Below are 24,785 nucleotides of genomic sequence, written 5' to 3'. Positions count from 1 at the left end.
TCCTTAAATTATTTGGCAACACTGAGAGCAAAAAGATCACATCATCTCCATCAGGCAAGACTGAAAATAAATATTTTTAATTTGCTAAGAACAGTTAATGAAAAATATAGTAGTCAGCCTGCTGTTTTTCTTTCTAAGATTTGCAGTATTACTACTTCTACTAGTCATCAAAACTGTACCTCAAAAGAGAAATATCCAGGATGTACTTTAGCACTGACAAACATTTGCAAGGTCATACAAGAGACAACTGGTAAGGCTTTCTATCTCATGGCATGGGAAACAGAGTCATTTTGGAATGATTAGAAAATAATATTACAAAGGAAAACTGTGAAGTGCCAATTCATTTTACGAACATCTTACCTTCTGGCATCATTGTGGTATGAAGAAGGAAGTGTATGAGTCATTCTGATAGCTCGGGGTGTTGGAGGAGGAGAAGTTTCACATTTGATCGTGGCTTTATCTTCACGGCCATCTTCTTCAACAACTGCAATCTGGGGGAGAGAGACTCCATTGAGAGCAGATTAGCTTTTCAGGAACATTTCAAGATATGCTGCATGAGTTTGTCAAATGAACTGAAGCATATATGGTTTCAAGTGCAATTTTTGAGAAAATTGTAAGGATTCTTATTTTTGAAAGATGCTACTGTGTGAGAACAAGTGTCTAAATATGGCAGCTTAAAGTATATATTTGAAAGAAATATGCTTGTAGAAGTTCATTCCCTTAATGCCAAACAGGTTGATACAGTGAAAGTCTAAACATGAAGATAACCTTAGGTGTAAATGGGTCTCTTGGATTAGTCAGGATTATTCAAATCAACAAGGTTTCTCGGATATGTAAGAATGTAAATACAGGCATAAACATGACCACTCTCTCCACAATGTGTTAACAGACTAGTCAGTATGCTTGAAAATAAGCACGGGCAGAAAGGAATTTTATCATAGCATATAATTATTTATCTTCTGTTATGTGAAGATAGATCTCATAATCAGTGCCAGCTGTGTAAACAATTTTATACTGCTCCAGAAGATTTCAAGGAATCTGGCTTTGGTTCCTCCAGCAAGAAAAATGGTCAAAATACATTTGAAGGTAATTCTTTTGTGTCCATAATTTTTTAAAATAAGTATTCTTTCAAGTTTGTGCTGTAGAGGCTACTACTCCAATGTATCACTGGTGGGCCTTGATTCTGTGGCTTAGCTGTGATCCCTGCAAGCCTTTCCAGGTAGGGTTCGACTGATTATGTTCAGAAATTGAATGAAAAGGAGAGGAGGGGATGCAGTTGCTGGTAAGAGACCCAGTTTTCTAAATAGAAGAGGAATATGATAAATGTGCTTTCCCAAACTTAAAAAGAAGCCCACTATCATACCTTTCTCCGATGCTTCCTTAGGTCACTTGGCTTAGGTTGGTAACAAAAGCAGCAACAACAAAAAAAGAATGATTAATAAATCTTATGAAGCATAACAAAATATCACACTTTCGTTGTTCTCACATTCAGAAGTGAGAAGTAGAGATTTCTTTAATGTAATACTATCCATAATACATACTAATTATACCATATACTTGAAGTAATAACATAAGATAATGCCTAAAATATATACCATTCTGGAAAAGTAGTAATTTTTTTCCCTATAGTTACACTCTCAGTTTTTTAAACTCACCAAAGAGTTGGATATTGCAAGCTCATAGTAGCACTTTCTATTTTTTGAGTTTTCATATAAATATTTAGGCTATACCTCGCAGAGATTTTTATTTAAGTTTTATCTAATTTTACAAATATATTGGTGTCACACCAAGTAAAAGCACAAAATGTCATCACCAAATACTGTGCCTGAAAAAGTGACTGGTATTTTCAGAAGATTAATACCGGTTCACCTATCTTCTGTACTGTCAAGTATTGCTTGGCAATAGAAGGCTGCTAGAATGTGTCTTGTTCAACCCCCTTTGCATTTTTATTTTTGGTGGATGTCTCATTCATTTAAGGAAAGCTGAAGATACTGTGCAGAATTTATTTACTGTGTGGACTGTGGAAACTCATGCAATACTGCTTCTCCAGACAACCAATATAGGGTCATCTGGCAATTTGGGCTCTAGAGACCAGGACTCTACAGAACTCTTCTCAACTCAGAGTTTCCACTTTGAGGACGTCTGACAAGCTTGTGTCTGTCCCCAGCCAGTAACAAGGATATATTCAACACTGAACTCCTGCTGAAACAATGCAGGGCAGAAATGTCTTGAAATTGTTGATGAAGGTGAGAAAAATTGCAGGCTGTGCTGCTGAGCACGCCATGGGTTTCTGCTTCTACTGCTTGTGGTATGTCAAGAGTTCAACTGCAACTCATAAAGACATATCCATCTGAGTTTTAGCATGGTTAGAGCTGGATGCCAGTGAGACCATGGCAACCTGAAGTACAGAGGCTATGCTGTCATTTTATGTTTGAATCTGATGAACCTACTGACCTGATGCTACACTGTCCTAATCATGGCAACCAGGCAGCACAGGTATCTGCTGGAGGACCAGTTTAACCATTGCCATTTTTCTGTAGCCAGATTATTTAGTTTAAATGGCTGAGGAAATGGAGCCAAACTGTGTATTTGTGAAGGTGCTGCTTTGGTGAAGTGGCAGCACAGCAGTCTCCACACTCACCTCCTCCACAACGATCTGTACAATCAATATTTTCCTTTCTGCTATTCAGAAGTGAGAACTGGGGGCAAAAAAGAATCAGTCACAACTGCCTGCCCCGACCTCCTCTCTGCTGTCCTTAGTTCCCAAGAAGGCAGCAAACACCATACTAAACTGGGAGGGAGTTAAACTGGATATGAGTAGTTGTAATTTCTGAGGAAAAGGTAATACTTGGCTAGATGATCACTGGCAAAAGTCCCTACTCCCAGCTGAGAAGAATGAACAGGTAGGCTCTATTCCCAGCTGCTCTTATCAACCTTCTCTGCTAGGATAGTTAATTTCTGCATTCTGATTGAGATCAAAGTTCATTTTCCCTCTGATGAGAGGCTCTACCTTCCTCTTCCAAGGAATGGACCACCAGGGGACACTGGGAACATTATGATTATCTGAGAAAAATCAAATAAAAAATGGGCTTACACATACCCTGTTCTACTCCCTGTATGCGGAGATCAGCAGAGTGGCCTGCTTTGATTCTCTCCTAGTGCTTAAAAGGATTAATTCACCCAGGCTCCAAACTGGTTTGTAGCTCACACTGAACACTGTGGCTGTACTCTAATCAGTAGCAGAGCTTTACATCTCGAATATGTTGACACATATTACCTTCACAGACTCGCATTGCTTCTTTTTGTCTAGGATCAAAATTAATTTATTTGCAAATCCCTTTTCAAATCAAACCAAGCATTTTTGAATGCGTCCTCAAAGATAATGTTAGAAATGCTTTGCATGGTAATTTCATGGCTTGATATCTATGTGTGTGCTGCTTATAATGTTGAAATATATCTGTTAAATGAATTATTAGTACTTATAAAGTATTTATTTCGAGTGCATGATATACTGTCATAAAAATGCTGCATGTATAAAAGAGTACACATAACAAAATGTATATCCAAATGATCATATATATGAAGCAGTGGAAGCTCTTAATGTCTTCTAGGTATTTCCTGAAAGTTTAAACTCAACAATAGTCCAGAGACTACTGTGTAATAACTGTATCACTTCAGAGCTTTCCATTAGTAAACATTTTTTACATATAAGTTGATTACAGTAATTGCAGTGATCAGTGGCCCTTGATCCCCACATCATTATGTCCCTGGTGAATTATGCAATGCTCAAAACCACTGTAACAAAGACCCAAACCATCCAAATGCCCATATGCTAGGGAATTTGCTATCTGTGTATGTATGATGAAGAAGTGAATAAAGAATTAGAGAGATGACCCACTCATACAGTGAAAAGATTAAGTACTTAAGATGAGAAATATCCCACCTAAAATTGCTGTCACAGTTTCTTACCAGTGTCATAACCCCCATTCTGTCCATCTCCCTGGCTGGACTGCGAGGGGTGAGTTTAGGAGTTGAGTGTCCGCTGGGAGGAGATGAGCTTGCAAGTGATGATGCTGTCACTGAGCCAGTAATGGAGGTACCTTGGTGGACTCTGGCTAGATTTAAGCCTTCCAGACTCACGCTGGCCACTCGGTTCTCTATCTCTTCAGCACGCAGTTCTGTTGACTCTTTCTCTTCTTGGATTAACCTTATCAAGTAAAAGAAGAGTGTGGTTGCATTTCCCTCTTCAAATCCCCAAAGTAAAACTAAAAACTATTTCCTTTCAAATGAGATTTGAAAGTAGAGAAACAAAGATGAATATCGTAGGTCAACTAAAAAATAATATATAGAAAGGATATTTTCACAATCATCAGAGTTATAAAATTATTTTTCTTAACTTCTCCATTCTCAAAACCTGTTTGAAGAATGTTCCTAACAGCAAGATTTGACGTGTGACATTTCAGTAAGCTTGTTTCTTTTGCAAAGGAGATGGTACAGGGTAGGGAGGTTAACAATCTCTTTTACCATAGATAACTAATTCCAATATTATGTTGCCTTCATCTGATTTTCTTTTGCTAAAGCTCAAACACAAAGTCAAATGAAATTGGGCCTTTAAGAAGGGAATTGCTAAAATAATCCTTATAAATGAAAAAAGAGAACCTGCAAAACAAATTGTTTCATCTCTACAATTTGATGAAAAAATATCTGTTTCTAAAGCACTGTGTTTTTAAGTAAATTTCATTAAATATTCTCTTGCTGACAAGCACTGTAAGATTCTTAAACATATATCACCTCAATAGGATGCTTCCATTGGGTTCTTTAGTTTGGGTTTTTAATTGTGATTGCACCTAGAATGGAAAAATATCTTTGGAATCAAACATTTGTTTGTAAACCCACAAACCTATATTAAGAGTGGTCTGTTTCTGCAATGAGGAGGGATCTAGGTTTAATGAGTGAATGCAAAGTTTGGGGAAGCTGAAACTGTGAACCAGGCTCTTCAGAACAAAATGAAGTAAGTACAATAAATAAAAACATAAAAATAGAAATAAATAAAAAAAAACATTAAAAACATAAATAAAAACATTAAAAATAGAAACCTAAAAATTCCTGTGCTGTGATAAGTCTTCTTCCCTAACATACACTTCAGAATTTGTATAAAATGTATACAGTTCTTTTTGAAATAAGGTATGGCAGAAACTTAAAGGCCAATAATATTTTGAAAGGGAATTATAACAATCTTTTTTTTCATTTTAGTAATCTAAATTCTGAATCATCTTGTATAATAAAAAAAACTAAGGCAAAATACATTTTTAATCTCTTTTGATAACTCAAATCATTTTATAGCATGTTTGTCAAGAAAAAAAATACCCACAAACCAAGAAAATATGAAATACAGTACAGTTTATATGACTATCCTTGTAGAATGATTTTTCCTGAACCATATAAAAAAAAAGAATACAAAATTACTTACCTGGTCCTTTAATAATTATGGTGGTGATAATAAAAGCCTATACTTCAGTATAAGATTAGGAGTAGGGGAAATAAACTACTCTCAGCAGACTTCCAGTAAAAATGGCCATATACAAAGAGCACTGTTGCTCCCTTTTGAGATAAAACTGTACCTAACATCTGAGTCAAGATGCTGAGTTAAGTAAAACAATGATCTGACTCAGGGTGGCACAAATAGTATCCCACTATGTCACCCGCAGGTACAATTCCTCATGAGAATCCTTTACTATATTACTTCTTAAACTGATGAAAGTGTTTTTTAAAAACAAATATAGTTGTTACATCTACAGCTTCCTAAATCGGTCACAGCGCTGACTTCTTTGTAACAACAGAAAATATGGTTAAGGTTCTCTCTTTTGTATACACTGTTTTGAGGAATTTACCTTCCTAACAGCAATATCAAAACCATATCTCTTTGACTCTTTATTTTGACAGGTGTAATAAGAGGTTTGAGAAAACAGCAGTGCAATTCTATCTGAATGAAGACATTCTGGGATCAGCAAATATGTAGATTTGCAACAAAAATCTTCCCCCAGAACAGAAAAGTTATTAAAATTCAATATATTCCAATAGAGTTCTCCCCTGATTAACCTTGATCAGAGAAAGACAGATTTGGCAAAAGATAATGAATCCAGTTTTGATTATATTTTTAACCACAGTATTTATGTTTATAGTGTTACCAGAAAGTGCCTAATACATTTAGTAACCTTTCCTTCATCTCTTTCTAGAAAAACAGTCACTAATCAGAGGACGTTTTTCATACACCAAGCTTTTTCAAAGTTACCCTTCCTGAAAAACATGTAGGAATGCTTTAAACCTAAAATATTATGTCATTTATTAAAAATCACTTAATTAAAATATGTAATTTGATTCTCTATCACTTCATTAAATTTGCACAGAAATTAATATATATTTTATTCACTACCCATTTCCAAGCACTATAATCCAACTTGGAGTATGAAAAATCATATTCTGTGTCTACAGAGAAAATCAAAACCATATGTTAGAAAACATGGCTTATATTGGACGTCACATAGGGATAATCACCAGAAGAAAGTATGAAGAGCACTGAAATCAAATATTTCTGATAGGAGGTTGTTACTGAGTAAGTGGCGTCACGCATAACAAAGACCTTGAAAAGAGGACTGTGAACAACAATCTATCTGATCTGCGATGTGCTAGCCTTCTCTAACTTATTTCTCTTCAATTAGCCATCAATTCTCTGCTTGGAACATTTTTTGCAAGAAATTTCTATGGTTAGAAAAGAAAGAGGTCATTGTTATCTTCACACAATCAATACTCTCCTCTTGAAAGTGGATGCATTATCAATCCTTTAAATGTACAGGTGGTTTCCTAACTGTTATGAATGGCACCTGAACTCAACCACTAAAGGAAGCTTGAAGCTGTAATCATAAATGCATCCCAGCTGGTTCAGACTGCATACCTGATTTCTTTATTGATTGCATCTAGCTGCTCCTGAAGCATCATGGCAAGAGTCTGGGCATCGGAATGACCACTTGGTGACAGCAGGTCCATGGAGCTGAAAAGTGTTTCTCTATCATCATCATCGATGTCAGACATCTCAGTGTCACTTTCAAATGGATGACTGCTCAAAACACCAATCTGCTGACTCCTATTCCACTCGTGATCTCCAAGTGATTTTACCTGAGAAGGAATTAGGATGTACACAGTTTACATCAGGGAAAACAACTGCAAAGTCAAACTTCTAAAAAATGGGAAAGGAAAGCAACTAGCATTTAAAAATATTTATCCAATGATTAACTCTCCATTAATGCTTGCAATATTACTGCAAATGATGTATTTTCACATAACTGCAAATCGTGTGTACAATTACTATCAGGAAAATTTATACAAAAAGACACCAAGAAAAGACAGATAGTCAAGTATGGTGGGTTGTTTTTTCTGCTGTTGTTTTTTTCTGGAAAAAAAACAAACAACAAACTGTAAGCTTAACAGCCTGAAATACATTCTTCTATCAGGGAATATATGAGAAGAAATTGGGGATTAACCTTTGGTTCATCTCTTCGTACTCCCATCCGGCCTCTTCTAGGTCGCCTTATCACTTTAGCTGACCGATAGTCAGACTGGCTATCAACCAGTGAGCCCACCGAGTACCTCAGCTCTGCTGATGTGTCAAGGTGAGGCCTATAAACAAAACCACATAAGTGGACTGAGAGAGTAATAGGAATAACAACAACAATCTAATGACCTTCAGTTGAGAAACACAGATTTCTTTGTTTAAACAAAAAAATTATGTGTACGGAAAAACTTACCATCCAAAATTTTGACAAGAAAAAAGCAGATTTTTGGGTAATTAGAACTGGCAGTTGAATGTACTATCCTGTATATTTTCCTTCTATTATTCTCCTGAATAAATATACCTGAGGTTACTGTAAGCATGTTACATGTACATGAGTGAGCATAACGATAAAGCTTTCCTGCTGTAAGTCTGTGCTCTACATTATGAAAATATTAGTGAACTGCCCTGCAATATTTAACATCGATTAGGAATTATTCGTCTTTATTTGATGGAACTTTTCAGAGTTTTAACCCTCAATTTTTCCTATAGTCCTGGTAGATCTTGGGATATTTTGGTGAGGCATATATGGGGTGACTTCAGCGTATCTTTTCTTGACTGCAAATAATGCTCCCTGGCCTTTCTGTCCTAGGTCAAACAGCAGCAGCAAAAGTCCCTTGCATGATGCAATAGAAGCATCCTAACCATGGGCCACATAGCCAAGTCAGAAGAGCAAAAGCTCTATGCACCATTCAACCTCAGAAGTAGAGACCTAAACAATTTCTGTTTCTTAATACATCAGCAATCTCCACATAAAAGTATATGAATAGCATGATCACAGTAAAAGAATGAAATTTAACCAAAAAACCCCACAGGACAGCGTCCGGTTTTACCTTCTGTATACAGTAATTATCTCAATTTTGTTCTGGTACTCGATAATATTTGGCACTTGTGGAGGAAGCTGGCTGAACAAAATAAACAGTCCAGGTTCTGGTCTCTGGCTGCAGATATTTATCTGCTGACCAGCTTCGTTATTTTGCTGAAAGCACAAACTCCTGCCAATGCAGAACTGAATATGGGCTGAGAACAAGAAGTATTTAATGCTGATAGCTTCCTATGCCTGAGAGGGCTGGTAGTTTTATGAGGTGAGGTTACAGAAGGGAAAGTATACTGTTTGGTGGAACCTGCTGGATTTCCAAGACATTTAATTAGCTTATCAAGTTCAAACAGCCCTTTGACAAGAGCAAATCAGCTCCTGTTTACAGAGCACAAGCTGATGATACTCATCTACACAGCAAGAAAGGCTGCTCTTCTCCAAAATCAAATTTGCTGCTTGTTGCAGCAGTTCAATAGCATGTATCCCTGCAAGCACTCTCAAAAAAGTGCCCATTCCCAAAGGAACAAAAATTTGAACCATTATAAGCATCACATTTGGAATTTCATTGATTTACACTTCTCCGTGTATAGAAAAATATTATTCCAAGAGATAGTAAAAGGTTGAGGGAAAAACCATATCTGGGTACTAAGCAAGATGCCAGAGGACAACAATCAGTAGGCAATAGCTGAGGGAAGAAAAAAAACTATGGAACAAGATGATTAGAACTTGTTCTAATCATGGAACTTCATGATTAGAACTCCATGAACTATGGAACTTCAGGTGATTAGAGAGCTCCCAATTTAGCCTTGGTCCATGAGCTTTGGCTGGCAGGTTTGCTGGCAGGTTTTAAAAGTTCACACGTTGCTTGTTGTGAAAACAGCATAAGGCATACACTTATCAATAAAATAACAATTTTATCTCAAGGGTTACTTTTAAACAAGAAGGAATTTCTAGTGTGGTAAATTCATTTCAGCTGTTAGAGGTTATTTTTATGGTATTTGCCTTACTCTTGTTTCCATTCGATTTTACACCAAAAAGAATCAGAATGTTTAATGTCCTGTTAGGGTATTTTCAGATGTCTCTGAATACCGCCTTCATCTTTAGCTGAAGTTCTGTGGCCTTTTGCTACACACTAAGCACAGCTGAGTTATGTCTTGCTAATAAAAAAAATTAGATATAATTGATAGAATAAATATGATCATAAATATGCTGATCAATTACAGCGTCAAAAATGATAGTTTCAAATTTATTTTTAAGGTCTGGGAAAAAAGTAGGGTATTTGGATATACCTTTCAAAATATTTCATAATTCAAAAGTCTTTCTTTAATCTCAGTAATATTTCAGTGTATACTCACTGATATTATGCTCCGTTTACCTATCAAAAAAGTGAAAAGCAACAGCAATAATCATTGCAAAAATTTTTACATTTTTAAAGAAATATACAACTATATTTATGTGTGGTTTGAACAAATCCCTGCTGCAAAGGCTTGACACTTATATTTATATTCAATTTGAACTTAAAGTGAGGAAACTTTAGTCTTTAAATATTACCTTGACAAGGTGGGTTCAATTAAAGAACCAGCCCTCAATTTCATTTGATCCAGTTCAGATCTCAGTTTCTCAATTTCTTCTGCAAGTCTTTCCTGGAAATAAGAATAGTAAAAATACATTTACTTTAGGAGATATTATTCTCATAAAGTTAAACAAGTAAGAAAAGATACACTGCACGTAACACTGACTATAAGAAAAGGGAGCTCAACTGAGTCTTGTAACAAGATGTATGCATCAAGAGGAGATTGCAGGTGAGATTGTGCAAGATTTTGCAGCGGAAAGCTAGAACTCGAGTTCACTTAGGAAGACTGTAAAGTGCCTTCTCAAACGAGTTAGATGGGGTTTTTTCTTTCCTTCTGCATTTCAGAGAAAGGTGCAGGGAGAGACTGTAAGCAAGCTATCTCTCTGGTATGCAGAGAGAAATAACGTGTTTGCAGAAGTGTACAAGGCCTCCTTGGGCTGGAGAGGGTGGGGGAGGAGAGAGAGAAGATACAAAGAGCCTTGGAGAAGGCGTGTGTGTGCAGCATCCTTAAGAAGTGGTCCTTGCATCTGAAATAAACCTTTTTTAATCCTTCCACTGCCTTGGCATTCTTGGGAAGAATACCTGGGTATGTTTTACCTTACAAGGTGGTATAGCACTCTGCTACTTTACCACTAGCTGGAAGTGTTGGCAGGACAAGTTTGTCCTTGAAACTTCTTTTTTTCCTCTTATGAAACCAGGGTGAGGAAAAGAACCAGCACTGATTTGTGCACTGTGCCAGTCATAGTTCAGCATGTGACACACCATTTGCCATTTGCAAGATTAATGGTTGGACTTGGTGATCTTCAACCTTTTCCAACTTAAATGATCCTATGAGAGTATGAGATTGCATACTGGCCTTTTTATTTACTGATAGAGACTCAGAGACAACTGCATTTTAGGTGATTTGTTAAACTACAGTTATACTTCTTGCTGTTGTTGAGTTGATGAAATTCAAATTGTACAAATAATTATCATCTACTAATAAAGTGAAATCAAAGAATATTAAAAGAAACTAAGAAAGAATGTGGTATAAAGATATAACACTGCTGTTCCTACAGTTCAAAATGTTCAGTATTACAAAGTCCTAGCAAGGATAAGGATCTGCACCTAAGTAATATCAGATTCAGTAATTATTACTACCTAATTATTATTATTAATGAAACATTACTATAGTGTTATTACAGTATTTCTTGATTGAATAGAATTACTGAGATGACTGATACTCTACTTGTAACATTCACCAATTATTTAGAGATTATTAGTATCTGATTATTATATCCATTTGAAATTGCTACATCAGTTTCTTCATCAAAATGGAACACCTAAACCCTTCAAAATGGGAAACAGAAGCTCTGGGTCAGAATATGTAGTGATGGACAAAGGATAATGGCTTTAAACTGAAGGAGGGTAGGTTTCAGATATTAGGAAGAAATTCTTTACTGTGAGGGTGGTGAGGCAGTGGAGCAGGTTGTTTAATCTTGCTGCCTTTCTACAGATTATCTGAATGTAGATGAAAATACCAACTTTTTGAATGCCTTGAAGGCCTTGATTTTGGATGCCATGATATATTTATATTACTATCAAATGGAGCTATATTTTTATAATTCTATACACTTGCTTTTAAATGGATTTGATACATTGCAAAAACACTTCTGTGAATCTCAATACAGACATATTTCAGTATTCTACTGTGTTCAAGGAAAGAATAACTTCAAAATAAAGTCCTAGTATTTGAGATTGGGACAAATATTTATAATCTATTTGACTGATTCACTATATAGTGTTAGGGGTTAATTTGCAATGAATGAAGAAAGGCCACCTTCATCTATATTTAGCATAATGCCACTGCATCTGTTAAGAAGAATTTTATCAAGAAATTATATTCTTCACTATGAAAGTGCAACCAATTATGCATACATTTCTGTTAAACAGACTTTTTCAGAATTAAAACTCATAGAACCAAAACTCCAGAGCCAGTGAAATTAATATGAATTTTGGTATTGAATTCCTGAGGCTAGGATATCAACCATGAACTTAGCTCAGAACAATCACTAGAGGCCTTCTAAGGCTACTTACAGCATTTGGGTAATTAAAGGAATTATCATTGATGTCAGGAAGATTTTACATGATATTTAGATAATTAATATACCATATACATATCTCCAAATAATAAATATACATCTTTCGATAAATACAGATAATACCACAACATTCTATAGTACCTTGTCATGTAAGGACTCTTCCAGATTTTTCCTGAAACTTTCAGATTCTTGAATCAAAACATTCTAGAATGAAATGAAGAAAAAAACAAACAAGAAAGAAATTAGAGATATGCTAATATATCAGATATCACTATATACATGTAGTCTGTGTACAAGCTTGCAAAGTTCATATACACTCGACTTTAAAATTCTTTAATGCTTCAGTTACATATTAAATTTTAAATGCAGGAGAGAATTCAAATGTGTAGGACCATGTGTTTTCTAGAACAGCAAAAACTGCATCTTCATTCAATTGAGCAACTGTCTTGTTCTTACACAGCTATTTCTCCCAGCTTCTTATTTTGACAAGCCTATTTCTTGCTCTGTACAACATTTTGTTTCAGTGATGTAAACCAATAAAACATCATCTGAGAGGTTCTAAAATATCCTTCTGAAAAAATGCTGAAACATTCCCCTCAGATCAGACTGAAGGTGAATAAGAAGAGGGAGGGATTAAGGAGGGCAAATATAAATTTGGTCAGGGGCTTTGAATTTTACAGGGCCACTTTGTCTCCTGTATTGGGTCCGGCTGAGCTGGAATTCATTTCCCCACAGTAGCCCTCACAGTGCTGTGCTTTGCATTGGCAGCTAGAAGGATGTTGATAACACACCAGTGTTTTGGCTGCTGCTGAGCACAGCACCAACACTGTAACATTCCTTCCTTGGTTGAGGGCAAGATCCTGGGAGGGGACCCAAGTAGGCCAGCTGACCCAAACTGACCAAAGGGATATTCCAGACCATGTGACGTTAACTCAGATATAAAAGCTGAGGCACAGAGCAGGAGGAGGGGCATTCACTGTCCGATGGCTGCCTGCTGAGAAAACGCCACATGTACCGAAGCCCTGCTTCTCGGGAGTGGCCAACCACCACTGCTCATGGGAAAGTAGAGAATAAACCCTGCTATCTCTTGCTTCTGCATGTGCAAGCTTCGCTTTGCTTTTTGCTTTAAGTAACCTGCCTTATCTCAACCCACGAGTTGTTTACTTTTTTCCGCCTTACTCTCTCCCCTGTCCCTCTGGGAAGGGGAGTGATAGAGTAGCTGGCAGGGCGCCTGGCATCCAGCCAAGGTCAACCCACCACATCACCCATCACGGAAAACTTGTAAACAATATTCCCTCTCCAAGGGTGGATGCTCTTTCTTCTGTGGTGACAGCATTTTACACTTCCCAGAGGAAGTGAGGTAAAATCAGGTTAAATAAGGATTGATAGCACATCTGAAATGTGGTCATTCCTCAGTTCTTGTCTACTTCCTCTCATTGCCTCATACCCTGTCATGCATTGGTCCTTTACAAGCTCTTCGTCAGATTCTTGGCTGATAAAACGGGAACTCAAATGTTCAGCATATTTGCAGTACTTCTGGAAAGACACTTGAGCGCACTCTTGAATTAAGAGTTGAACATGTAAGTTAGACCATATTTGTATTTGGTAATACAAAATCAGCCTCCATCCTCATAAAAGTAGAACATACAGCAAAATGTTTATTAAGATAAACCTTATACTCTTTGCACTGTACCTTTTCTTCAAGTGCTGCCATTCTCTCTTTTAAGTGTAGTTGCAGACGCTCATTGGATTCTGTCAAAAGTCTGTCTACAGTATCCGATAATCTTTTGTTGTGCTCCTCATTCATTTTTTCTCTTTGCCTTGCCTTTAATGTAGAAGAGACAGATTGGTAGGGTCCAAAATTAACCACTACAGACTCGCATAATTAAAAAATAATAAAAAAAATGGTAACTATAACCTTCTAAAAAAAATCCACTGGAAATGTAATTACAGTTACTGATTAATGCACATTCATTTCTGTAACAGCAGAATACTTTCAACTCTGAAACTAGGTGTTAAGTAGTATATTAAGATGGGTAAGTAAAGTGGGAAGATGCTGCCATTATTGTTATAAATAAAACATTTACTAGTAGGTAGATTTGGGTGCTGGAGTGCATAATGTAGCACTATACCAACAAATTAAAAGAAAAGTGAACAGAAGATGTCTACAATACACATACTCTTTGAAGTTCCTGATTCTTCTCTTCAAGTTGAGCTTCTAAGTGTCTCATACGTTCCTCAATGTTCCCATGCCTTTCTTCCGCCTGTAGAAAAAATAGAAATACTGTTTCTGTAATTTAAGTGACTTTGGAAGTTTTTGTCTCAGTAAAGTTAGAACAAAACATAAAGCAAGCTACTACTAACTGCAAACTTAGTTTTCCAAAAATAAATTTTATTTAAACAGGCAGCTGAACAGCATTGCTTGAAATGTGTCAGCTACAAAGGCCTGTTACATCCAAGCATCAGCAAAACATTGGAGTTATTTATGAGCAATGAAATCAGCCAAATGTAACATGCAGACTGTGCATGGTTTGAACACAAACCTGCCATCGTAAAATTGTAAGCTCCTGAAGCACTGAACTGCACGATGGTTGATTATCAATAAAAAAAAAGTTAAAGGAAATGAAAACAAATCAGATGGATTCTATTTAGCAATAGAAAGTAAAGTCCAGTAGGACTACCTTCCTACGTATGGAGATCATTTCTTGTAGTTTAGCTTCCATAACATATTGATAATCATCAGATGAGGTAGAAGAGGTTGGATCAGACTAACAAGTCAAGGAAAAGGAGAGGGACAAAATTGAAAAATCAGAACTAAAGACACTGACACTGAACAGAACACAGCACAGAATGCTTAAAAGAAAAGTGTGACTGAAAATTTAATACTTTTAACTGACAGATTTTTACATGGAATAAACTACACTGATACTTGGTGAATAAGATGCAGTTGATGTGGGGAAACTGAAAATAATGGAATGCTAAAAAAGCTATCAACCTACACATGGCGGTTCAAGGTTAGTGATGGCTGGCTGATGACATATTACTAGAGTGGATTCAAAGCAACACTGTCTAATCTAATGTTGGTGGGTTTTTTATTTGTTTGGGTTTTTTTTAATTATGATAAACTGAACACCAGAACAGGACTCTCAGAGGCCAACATCAGAAATTCCTTTATAATTCTTCTATCATTTTCTAGGAATGAAAACAATGCATAAATACTAAAGTAATGGATAGGTCAGTTACACCACTATGCAATGTCATGGTACATTCCCTAATTTCTAGAAAACAGACAGAATGTCAAAAGAGGCAAGGCTCAAGCTTTTGTATTCCATTATAGAATACACTACATAAAGCCCTTTCATCCAAATAAACGATACAGTTTTTATCCCTTTGAAAGGATCCACCCTGGTGGATCTCTTTGGAAGATCAAGGTCATCAGATAAAAGAAGAACCTATAAACAAAAATTCATTAATAATAATGAAAAGTTTCTACTGAGTATAGAAGTGGTAATACAACCAAACATTCATTACTAATTCTGACAGGAGTTGACCTTAATTAGGTCATTTGTTGCACAACATGAATATTCATGTTATTGTCATATAAAACAAGTCTATGTTATCATTCAAAATTTTTAAAAAGCCCTTAAAGAAAGAGAAATGCTATATTGGTTTTGTTGCTATAGAAACAGGATAAGGCATACAAATAGTGCTACTGAGGACTGAGTTGTGAGCTTGAGCTTGTCAAATCTATTTCACTCTGTCAGATTTACCCTCCCTGAAAAAGAGATCCTGAACTCCATCTTTACATGAGCAAACCTTAATATGCGCAAGAAATACTAATTTTACAACTGTATCTTTTTAGTGAGACTATTTTTCATAGTCTTATCTACTAATGATTTATCAGGATAATTAAGAATAGATACCAAAGTAATTCCAGATGTTCATAATAACTTAAAATTACTCAGAACTTAAACTCAGGAGTATTATCAGGACCAAAAGATCATACAGAAAAGAAGCCTGTGATCTAGAGATTTATAAATATAAGCTGTAGCTTTTGAGATGAAGATGAGAAAATCCTGCTTTGTATAAATACAAGAATATTGCTTAACTTTTAAGATCACTACTATTCTTTTCAGACTAAGTATATTCACAAAACTCAGATTTTTGCAAAGTTTAAGGGAAACTCTTTGTAACTAATCTAGTCTAAAAAGTTTAGTTATTGTTTCTGATCATGAAGGAGGCATAGTGTGATATATTTGAACTTATTTATTAGCTGAAACTATTTTCTCTTGTTATCATGACTTGGACCTGTGACAGGTCTTATCTTAACTTATCTTTCAGTTTTATGTATTAGTTGGTTTCAGTACACCAGTGTTAATGCACTGCTTCCTCTCCCAACTGGGTAAATAAAAAGACAGGGTAGAGAAAGTTAAGTCCCTGTAGTTGCAGAACAGCAGACCATGCTATGCCTTCCATGGAGGGACTAAATTTTATCCTGCTCTGTAGAAAATAGATTTTTCCCTTTTTTGAGTCCTGGCTGTACTATTGGTCCAAGACCTTCCCTTAATGCATCTCCTAGGGTCATGAGATGAATTGAAACCATCAAAGCTCAGAGAAAGCTTAAGTAATTCTACCTCTTTGGAAGCCATTTTCATTGAGGGAGATATAGAACCCATTGGGGCACCTTCCTAAAAAAATTAAACTCCTTAGAAGCTTCATTAGCTGACTGCAAACTTTAAAAGCAAGTTACTTAATCCTCACTGCTCCCATACACTTAATTACAGGTTAGTGCAAACTACGAAGATAACTAACTAATATGTCTAGGTTGGAAGGGATCTCATTTAAGTCTTCTGAAATGTGGTCGTGTCTGTCATAACTTGCCCTTGAAAAGACAGCCTGCCTAGTTAGCTGTATAATTTACTCTTTTTCAAACTAAAAAGTAAATTTTTAGTCCAAACTGTGCCATACCTTATTCCTTTAGCAGGAAATGGTCTTTTCAATGCATAAAATAATTGTGGTACTAGATCTAACTCAGGAAGGTATATGTTTAAGTTATATGTAAATTATAGTTTTCAGTTATTTCACTAGAATACTAAAATGTTGATAAGTAAATTCTTAGTAAAAAAGTCTTCCTGAATGTATCTCAGAGTACCTGCACTTCATATTTCAGCATAAAAGGAAACAGAGCTGACCTCCATATTCATCTCCCTTTACATCTCTTTGGTAGGATAGAAAGACCTGAAAATTAATTAAAATTCAATATGCCTTAGAATCAAAACAAATATCTTTATTCTAAACACTGCAAACGTATTAGAATATTTTATGTTTCTTATATGTATCCTTTGTTCTGAAAGTGTTATTCTGAATTACTCAAAAGGAATCAAGTTATTTTATAACCAAGATATTAAATAATTAGTCTCAAATTCTTATCTGGCAGAGAACAAGCACAAATATGCAGACTTAGTACCTACCCTGGGCTCTAATGCTGTTTAGGGATTTTAACCACTGGTTATTACACACCAAATGTATGAGCAGCCCCTGCACCAGGGACATAAATCAAAAAGGTGTCCTCTGTAAGGGCCAGGGAGACAGAAGCACTTGTACTCTTATCTTCTCTCACTTGCAGAAACCCACCTGCAGACAAAGAGCTCCAGTAACTAGTGTGCCTAACTGGAACATACTCCCAAAAATGAGGGTTTCAACACCTCCCATTGCCCTTTATGCTGAGAAAGGCCCCAACTTCGGTCTCAAAGGGACCCTCCAGACAAAAAAAACCAGAAAATCAGCTGTTTGCTAAGGGATTTGCAAATCCTTCCTGCACAGACTTCCTCAGGCCACACTGTTATGATTGACACACCTGTGGCAGCTACATTTTTTTGTCGCTCATGTATGTTATTCAGATGCAGACATTCCCACTGGAATTGGCTTTGAGAGACTTGGCAGCCTACCATAAAAGTATTGAATATCTCCATCTCTGCCTTGTTGTTTGAGGCACGAGGCAGAGGCTGAGACACCAGTGCTAGTTATGTTTCTTTTGCAGAATTTTATATACACGAGACAGAGGGGACAATTGTGGACTCCGAGGTTCATAAACAGAAGTTGGATTTCTTCCAACTTGTTTTACTAAGAGTTAATTGAGTTAAAAACTTTGCAAAGTGGAATTCACATGACATTGCTTGGCAGACCTTCTCCTACATTCTTCTTTTTAATATAAGACTTGCATGCCCGTTTGCTAGTACTCTGTACAGGAGGATTAGTAAGACACATAGTGTGGTATTCAGCAACTGTCATTTAAAGCATTTAGCCAGAACATTCAGTTATAAATAAATTTGGGAAATTGTGCATCTTAAACTGGATTAAAAATACATGGACAAAAACTTAACTACATCTGACCCCTATAAGAAACTAGCATGAGTCTTAATGCTTGCTTTGCACTCTTTATGCCATGAAATAACAAAGAAATAGCCATTACAAACTAGTAACAGATGGGAAAACTTTGCATTGAGGGAACACCAAAGCAGCTTATGCTCTCTAACCCTGTTAAAACTCTGCTGATGCTCCTGCCGCTAATGTATCCACAAAAAAGATACTGCTTTCACATCGTCTGTTACTGTTGACACTGCACATTTTCTAGGTCTTTGCATCTTAGTCAAAAAAAAAAAATCCAATTTCAGATGTAGAAAGCACAAGTATAATACAGGTGCCAGAATTTTTCTTCCTTGTGCTGAGCTGCAGGAACAAATCTAAATTTTCTAATGGTACAAGCCAATTTCCCATGTTTTGAGACTGACTTTTGAACACCTGCAGTCTCCATATTTTCTACTGGCTTCTTATGGTATGCATTCTTTTGGCTATCTTTGGAATAAGGGAGTTATTCAAGAACAAAGAATGCATTATTGAACTGAGTTATGCAATTGAAGGTGAAAATGTGTGATCATATGTTCACAGTCTAACCTGTTACGAATGTGACAAAATGCATTGACTTAAATCTCCCCTTTTTCTAAGCACCAACCTTTCAGTGACTACATATTCACACATTCTTTCCCCTCCTTTTTTCCCCCACTACTTTCTATGCCTCCTAAATTTAATAAGCAATTCCTTCCATTTAGCTTTGCAAATTTGCTTCTCTCATTTCTTCCTCCTATGAGGGCAAAATTTCCTGAGAAAAGGGAAGCACAATAAGAGGGGTGTTTTGAAAAGACAGGAATGTGTTGTAAATATGAAGTTTTCCTTGGCTTTCCTCTCCAATAAAGGGGTTTTTTTGTTTGTTTTTTTTTTTTTTTTTTTAATTCATAAGAGGATTTATCAACTTCCTTCTCCAGATAACACATCATCTTGTCTCTCTCCCTTGTTCTCAGAGAGGTTTCTGTACGAATCACATCCACTCCTTGCAGGGGAACTATTTTCCCCTCCTTGCATCCTTTCCATTACAGACCTTCTCTTTTTACTTTCCTGCATCAACAACATCCCCACACCGTCACAAAACAAGCGTTGTGTCTCACCGGCCTTAACTCTCAAGTCATTTTTTATCACCTTTAAAATTAACTAAAAGTGTTACTATGCTAAATGTGGTTTATTATGATTATGGTTTCCTCTTCTCCATCTCAGTGCTTCTCTAATGCAGCTGAAAAGCACAGTTGGTATTTCTGGTGAGCTGCATACAGGAATGATGGAGTAAAACGCTGACTGCTGTCTTGTGATCAGAGAAGTGACATGGTACCTCTGCTGCACAAGCACCCCAGGGGTGAGGGACTACTAGTAGGAGTGAGCAAATGGAAGTACATGGATTCTGGTCATCTCTACTAGACCCCTCCTTGAATACATGCAAGGAGAAACTGTTTGACAAACTAACCATCTGAAAATTCTGGATGCTCTAATGTCTGTCCCTTCTGAGGTAAATGAACACTTTATAGGATAAAGAAAGGTGTAGTTAATACTGGCAGGAAGTTCTTTCTTCTAGGAACTGCCTCTTCTCCAGGGCAGGCAAAGTGACCAATACTGTGAGAGTGAGTAGAAGGTGGCTCAATGAGTCATGGCAACCTAAATCTTGGGATACATGCTGAGAGCTGTGCTACTTGTCATGACCGGACAGATACCAGTGTGATGGCCAGGCAGGACAGCACAGTGTATGGGATCATGCTGTTCCAGGTTAGTCTGCCACAGGCTGACTAACCCTCCAGTTGCTCACCCAATGGGCAGAACATAGTGAAAACAAAGCCAAAGAAAAGTTCAAATGATTAATGTTAACTTAGGTACTTATCCGAGTTCACTGTATAGTCCAAATTTTTGGAGTTCACTCCTTATGAATTAGTTTGGGCATGGAAAAGTAGCAAAAAGACATTCACTAGCTTATATACATAACCCCTCCCCCCCCAAACAACTAATTTTAAAAATTGAGAAGGATCTCAATCTATACCCTTCTTTAACAGAATTCCAACCCAGATTTATTACGAGCCAGAGTATAAAAAATTGAATGCAGAACTGCAACATGCATCTTTTAAATCTGAGGAGGAAAAAATACAGCCAAATCCAGAATATATTTGCTCTGTTTTGTCTCCACGTGTAAGTAATTGGTCTTATATTTTACCCACAGTGAAGCATAGTTTCCAGGTAACCCGTATTACTTTCCTTTAAAATACATGCAAAGCATGTTAGGCTTAACTCACCTCTTTGATATGATTGTAACCTCACTAATCTCAGAGAAGTCCCTTTCACTGAGGTAGTACAAAAGCAAGGAGAATCAGTTTTGATTTTTTCTTTTTTTTCAGCACAGAAAGGCTAACTCATTTAGGGGCTCATCTTTTATTCAGTATACATAGACATTGTAGTGATCACATTGCTCAGGCAGACAGACAGGCTAGTCTGAAGTCAGATAATTTGAATCCTACTGACAACATGTATGTTGGCATAAAGTTCAATCAAGGCAAAATTAATTCAGCATTATTCAGTCCCTTAGCTACCTAAGTCTTGCAGCTTTCATTGAATAGCTAGTGTGGTAAGACCAAACCAGCTAGCTAATTTAAAACTACATAAGTAAGCTGCAGTGACTACAGCACTGTCCTTGGTTCTGAGCTACATTTATGTGATCCATTGAAAGAACTGGTCTTTAAACTTCAGAGCTGTCAAACCAGCACCTTAATAAGTTTGCAAAGTTTGCAAAGACATTGTATACAAGATATATAAACCACAGCCTTATTTAGCCTGTTGGCCAAATATGACCTTCTTCTTCATGTCATGTATTCCAAGGCAGCACAATTTTCAATAAAATAAATGTCTTCAGTTTTTCATGTAATTATGAGAAATTAACAGAACCAGCATTACAATCTAACAGACTTTCCTGCTGGGAAAAAACTTTGATCAAGTACATCAAAGTGAAATGGGGTGGAGCATCAGCTCTGTTTACAGCTCTCTAACCACATCCCATGAAATAATGTAAGAAGACAAACGGAGATGTATATTGCAGCTTTATGGTCACAGTAACAACAGTATCTCATGGAAGTCCCTGCATGTTCTGCACGGTTGAAATGGGATTTCTTTTTACAATATTTGTCATTATATATGTTCGAGGAAAAATGCAGTTGCAAGAAAAGACATGCTTGAGACTGCAAAATACTTACTGATGGCTAATTGCTGGAGAACTTTTATTCAGGAAAAATCCTCTTAAAACAGAAAACATTTTTAAGCTACTGAGGGCATTAGAATATGTGATCACTTGCTGAACCAGAAACAACTGAAAAAAATTGTTAAAACGCCAAGGGATTTCTCTTATGTGCACCAAATTTTTATTAAAATGTAATGATATTTATTTGGTATTTCATGTAGCTCTTTTTGCTGATTATTCTTGGATTCCTCCCCACCTTTCCCCTAGTTTTCAGTCTTTCTTTCAGATTCCCACCCATTCATATAAACCTAAAGCGGACAGTACTAAATCTTGATCTTAGCTTAATAAAAAAGCCCCTCCCCTAACCCCCTCAAAAGCCTTCCTTTCTTTCTTTGTTTCTACCTCTTAACTAAATTACTTAAAAATCAGACTTTATTAGTGAGATGTTCACCACTTAAGGCTTCACTATAAATGGAAAAACATGAGAACTGGAAAAATCCATTAGATTTAAAAATAGCTCAATGCATAAATAATAAGAAGCATTCCTTAGCAATAGAGAAAGGAAAGCTTAGATAAATCCAAATTAGATGTAATACAATCTCTTAAATGTGTTTTTGTCTGATTTTAAGAGATAAAGAATAAACTTCATAATATGTCTTTATGAAGCTGATAATAATTGAGCTATAGTATTAATTACACGCGCACCTGAAAGGATTAGAGGCCAAATATGAAAACCATGCTAGTGAAAATTTATCTTTATCTTCTTATTTCTCTGTAAGATAGTAGCCATATAATAAATTTATCAGAAAGAACAGTTTGAAATCCTCTCAGGGTTTCACATTTGTTTTTGCAGATATATGATAAAAAGAATTATTCAAAATAAACCTTGTAAGTTGTCTTCAGTTGTGCTGTACAAATGATCCCAGCTGCTGTGATTTTATAGCACTTATTGCAATGAAAATAAGTGTTGTTTATATACACAGTGGATGAAAGTGTCCAGAAGAACTAAGTACATGTAGGAATGGGACTTCCCTCACCCCTTTTTCCTTAAATTACAAATTCTTACACAGTAAAATGAATCCTCCAAGGGCAAGTAATGCTCATATGTATTGGAAATACACGACTCCTTTGTAAATATAGCCTAGGCTAATTTACAGGTAACTACTTTTCCTGCCACCAAAATGCTAAGAATTATAGACACAGCATTGAGACCATTCCAGGTTAAACTTGTAGCATATGTTTATCAGGAAGCGTTTTCTTCTTTCAAATCAGCTTGGTTTGTCCTTGAGGTGAGGAATCGGGATGCAAATCAGTGTTAAACAATGTGGCTTCTGAAGTGAGAAGTCAGTACCTTAGTCAGAGCTGCAATTCTCTGAGCCAGTTCAGCCTCCACTTCAGGTAGGGTTTCAGCCTTCCTCATTGTCTGCTGCAGCTTCTGTTCAGCCAGTTCTAGACGCTCTTGTAGCTGTCTGTTTTTGTCTTCCAACTGAAGGCCAAAGACAGATAAACAGGTACAAAAAAATAAAAACCAGAATTAAGATTTTTCCTTTCCTTACATTGGCAGCAGTAAAAACTCAGATGCATGTACCTTACTTTTCCATTGTTGGGTGGGTTTTTTTCCTTGACAATTGAAAATACCTCTTAAAATAGTCTAAGGAAGCTGGCAGAAGCTGGAGAGTTTAAGTTCTGATGGTTTAATTTCCTTGAAGAGGTAGTCACGCACATATATACACACATACAGAGAGGGATGCATGCAAATGTGTGTAAATATATCTGCATACAGTTACAGAATTAGAGATTATCACATCATAGAGCCTAATTTCCTGTATAGCACTTTAAATTGCTTCAAGACATGCCAGGTGAAAAAGAAGTCTGATACTGAGGCTGAGTTTGAATTATACGGTATGAATTATATTCATTTCATGTTAACTTTCAGTTTATATTGTATTCTTCAAATTACAGTGGTTTACGTTCAGTTTACATTCCAGCTTTGCAATCACCATGGAAACAAAGTACCAAGAGAGAAAGCTGCAGTCATGTTACACACTTTTTAAAAACATATTCACAGAGTGCTTAGCTTTGTAAAATCTTATTTGCACTCTACTTATATGTGGAATCATCAGAATATATTCTATGCAAATTTTGATCTTTCCTGCAGAAGGCAATTTTTTTAGCTCAGACTATTTTTTTAAAAAATAAAATTCTGAAATTGTTACATAAGAATCAAAGATATTCCATTACTTAGGTGATATTATTGTGTGCATTTACGCAAGACACTATCAGAAAACAGTTATTTTCCAACACCGAATGTACACATTGAAATTGTTATTCACAGTTCTAGTAGCTGATATGAAACTTAGAGGTACTTAACAATTTAAGGTATTTGAGATTAACTAATCTGTTGATTAAAAATGAAAAGATTAAGCTAATGGAAATGTCCCACGGTAAATCTGCCCCCTTTTTTGCATTCGTTGTCATTGTGTACAAAGAAAGCAAATGAATAATGCGGGTACCACACCTGACGTAGGATGGCTTCCTTGTTTGCGAGTTCATTTTCCAGCTTATCGTTCATGTCATGTATGGAGGTGGATTCTCTCTGAGCACTGAGGTAGCGCTTCTCCAGCGTGGTTATTCTTTCTTCCATATCTTCCTTTTGTGCCATTGCCTAATGTAACAAAAAATCCCCCATCAAGAACCATGCAATAAAAATGCTACCTAATTTTATACCAGTTTAATTTTCACACTAACAGTGTGACAGGGATGTAAGGTATGCTCAGCAGTAAATCTTTGATTTCAAAGAGAATTTATTTTCTTTTGGATTTTTTTAACTATGATATAGTAGCTTTTGAATACAGGAAACAGAAACAAACCTCACCTTTTGTATATTTTTCTAGTTTCTCTATTTTCCAATGCAAAAAATTATAGCAAACACAGCTCACATTTACTTGTTTGCTTCTTAAACAACAGCAGGCTTGGTTAGAAAATTTAAAAACTGATTAGTTACATAATAGAAACATAGTACAATGATATGGAGAAAAAAAGTATATGCGAATTCCTACTCTTATTCCTGGGTTCTGCTAAAATTTTCTTCTGAAGTACATACAGCA

At 36.2% G+C, this 24,785-nt stretch overlaps 1 protein-coding gene across 19 annotated transcripts in view; it reads right to left on the bottom strand.

Moving 5' to 3' along the window:
- The window catches only part of PPFIA2 (PTPRF interacting protein alpha 2), a 321,066-nt gene that overhangs the window by 40,656 nt on the left and 255,625 nt on the right, over positions 1–24,785 (bottom strand). For 12 of the 19 annotated variants that reach the window (XM_064655565.1, XM_064655547.1, XM_064655552.1 and 9 more), the window contains 12 exons: positions 24,197–24,343; positions 23,030–23,164; positions 14,759–14,845; positions 14,258–14,341; positions 13,771–13,902; positions 12,219–12,281; positions 9,975–10,066; positions 7,539–7,674; positions 6,953–7,173; positions 3,970–4,207; positions 1,364–1,393; positions 361–491 (listed from right to left, as the gene is read on the bottom strand). In XM_064655565.1, coding sequence (XP_064511635.1) covers positions 361–491; positions 1,364–1,393; positions 3,970–4,207; positions 6,953–7,173; positions 7,539–7,674; positions 9,975–10,066; positions 12,219–12,281; positions 13,771–13,902; positions 14,258–14,341; positions 14,759–14,845; positions 23,030–23,164; positions 24,197–24,343 — 1,496 coding nt within the window. The remainder of the gene's footprint in view (positions 1–360; positions 492–1,363; positions 1,394–3,969; positions 4,208–6,952; positions 7,174–7,538; positions 7,675–9,974; positions 10,067–12,218; positions 12,282–13,770; positions 13,903–14,257; positions 14,342–14,758; positions 14,846–23,029; positions 23,165–24,196; positions 24,344–24,785) is intronic. The other 7 variants (XM_064655554.1, XM_064655558.1, XM_064655555.1 and 4 more) reach the window with 1 other exon arrangement.

Source organism: Pseudopipra pipra, chromosome 5 (genome assembly GCF_036250125.1).
Source record: "Pseudopipra pipra isolate bDixPip1 chromosome 5, bDixPip1.hap1, whole genome shotgun sequence".
Classification (NCBI taxonomy): Eukaryota; Metazoa; Chordata; class Aves; order Passeriformes; family Pipridae; genus Pseudopipra; species Pseudopipra pipra.
The sequence above is the reverse complement of the archived record's forward strand: the minus strand, read 5'-3'. Positions and strand labels throughout refer to the sequence as shown.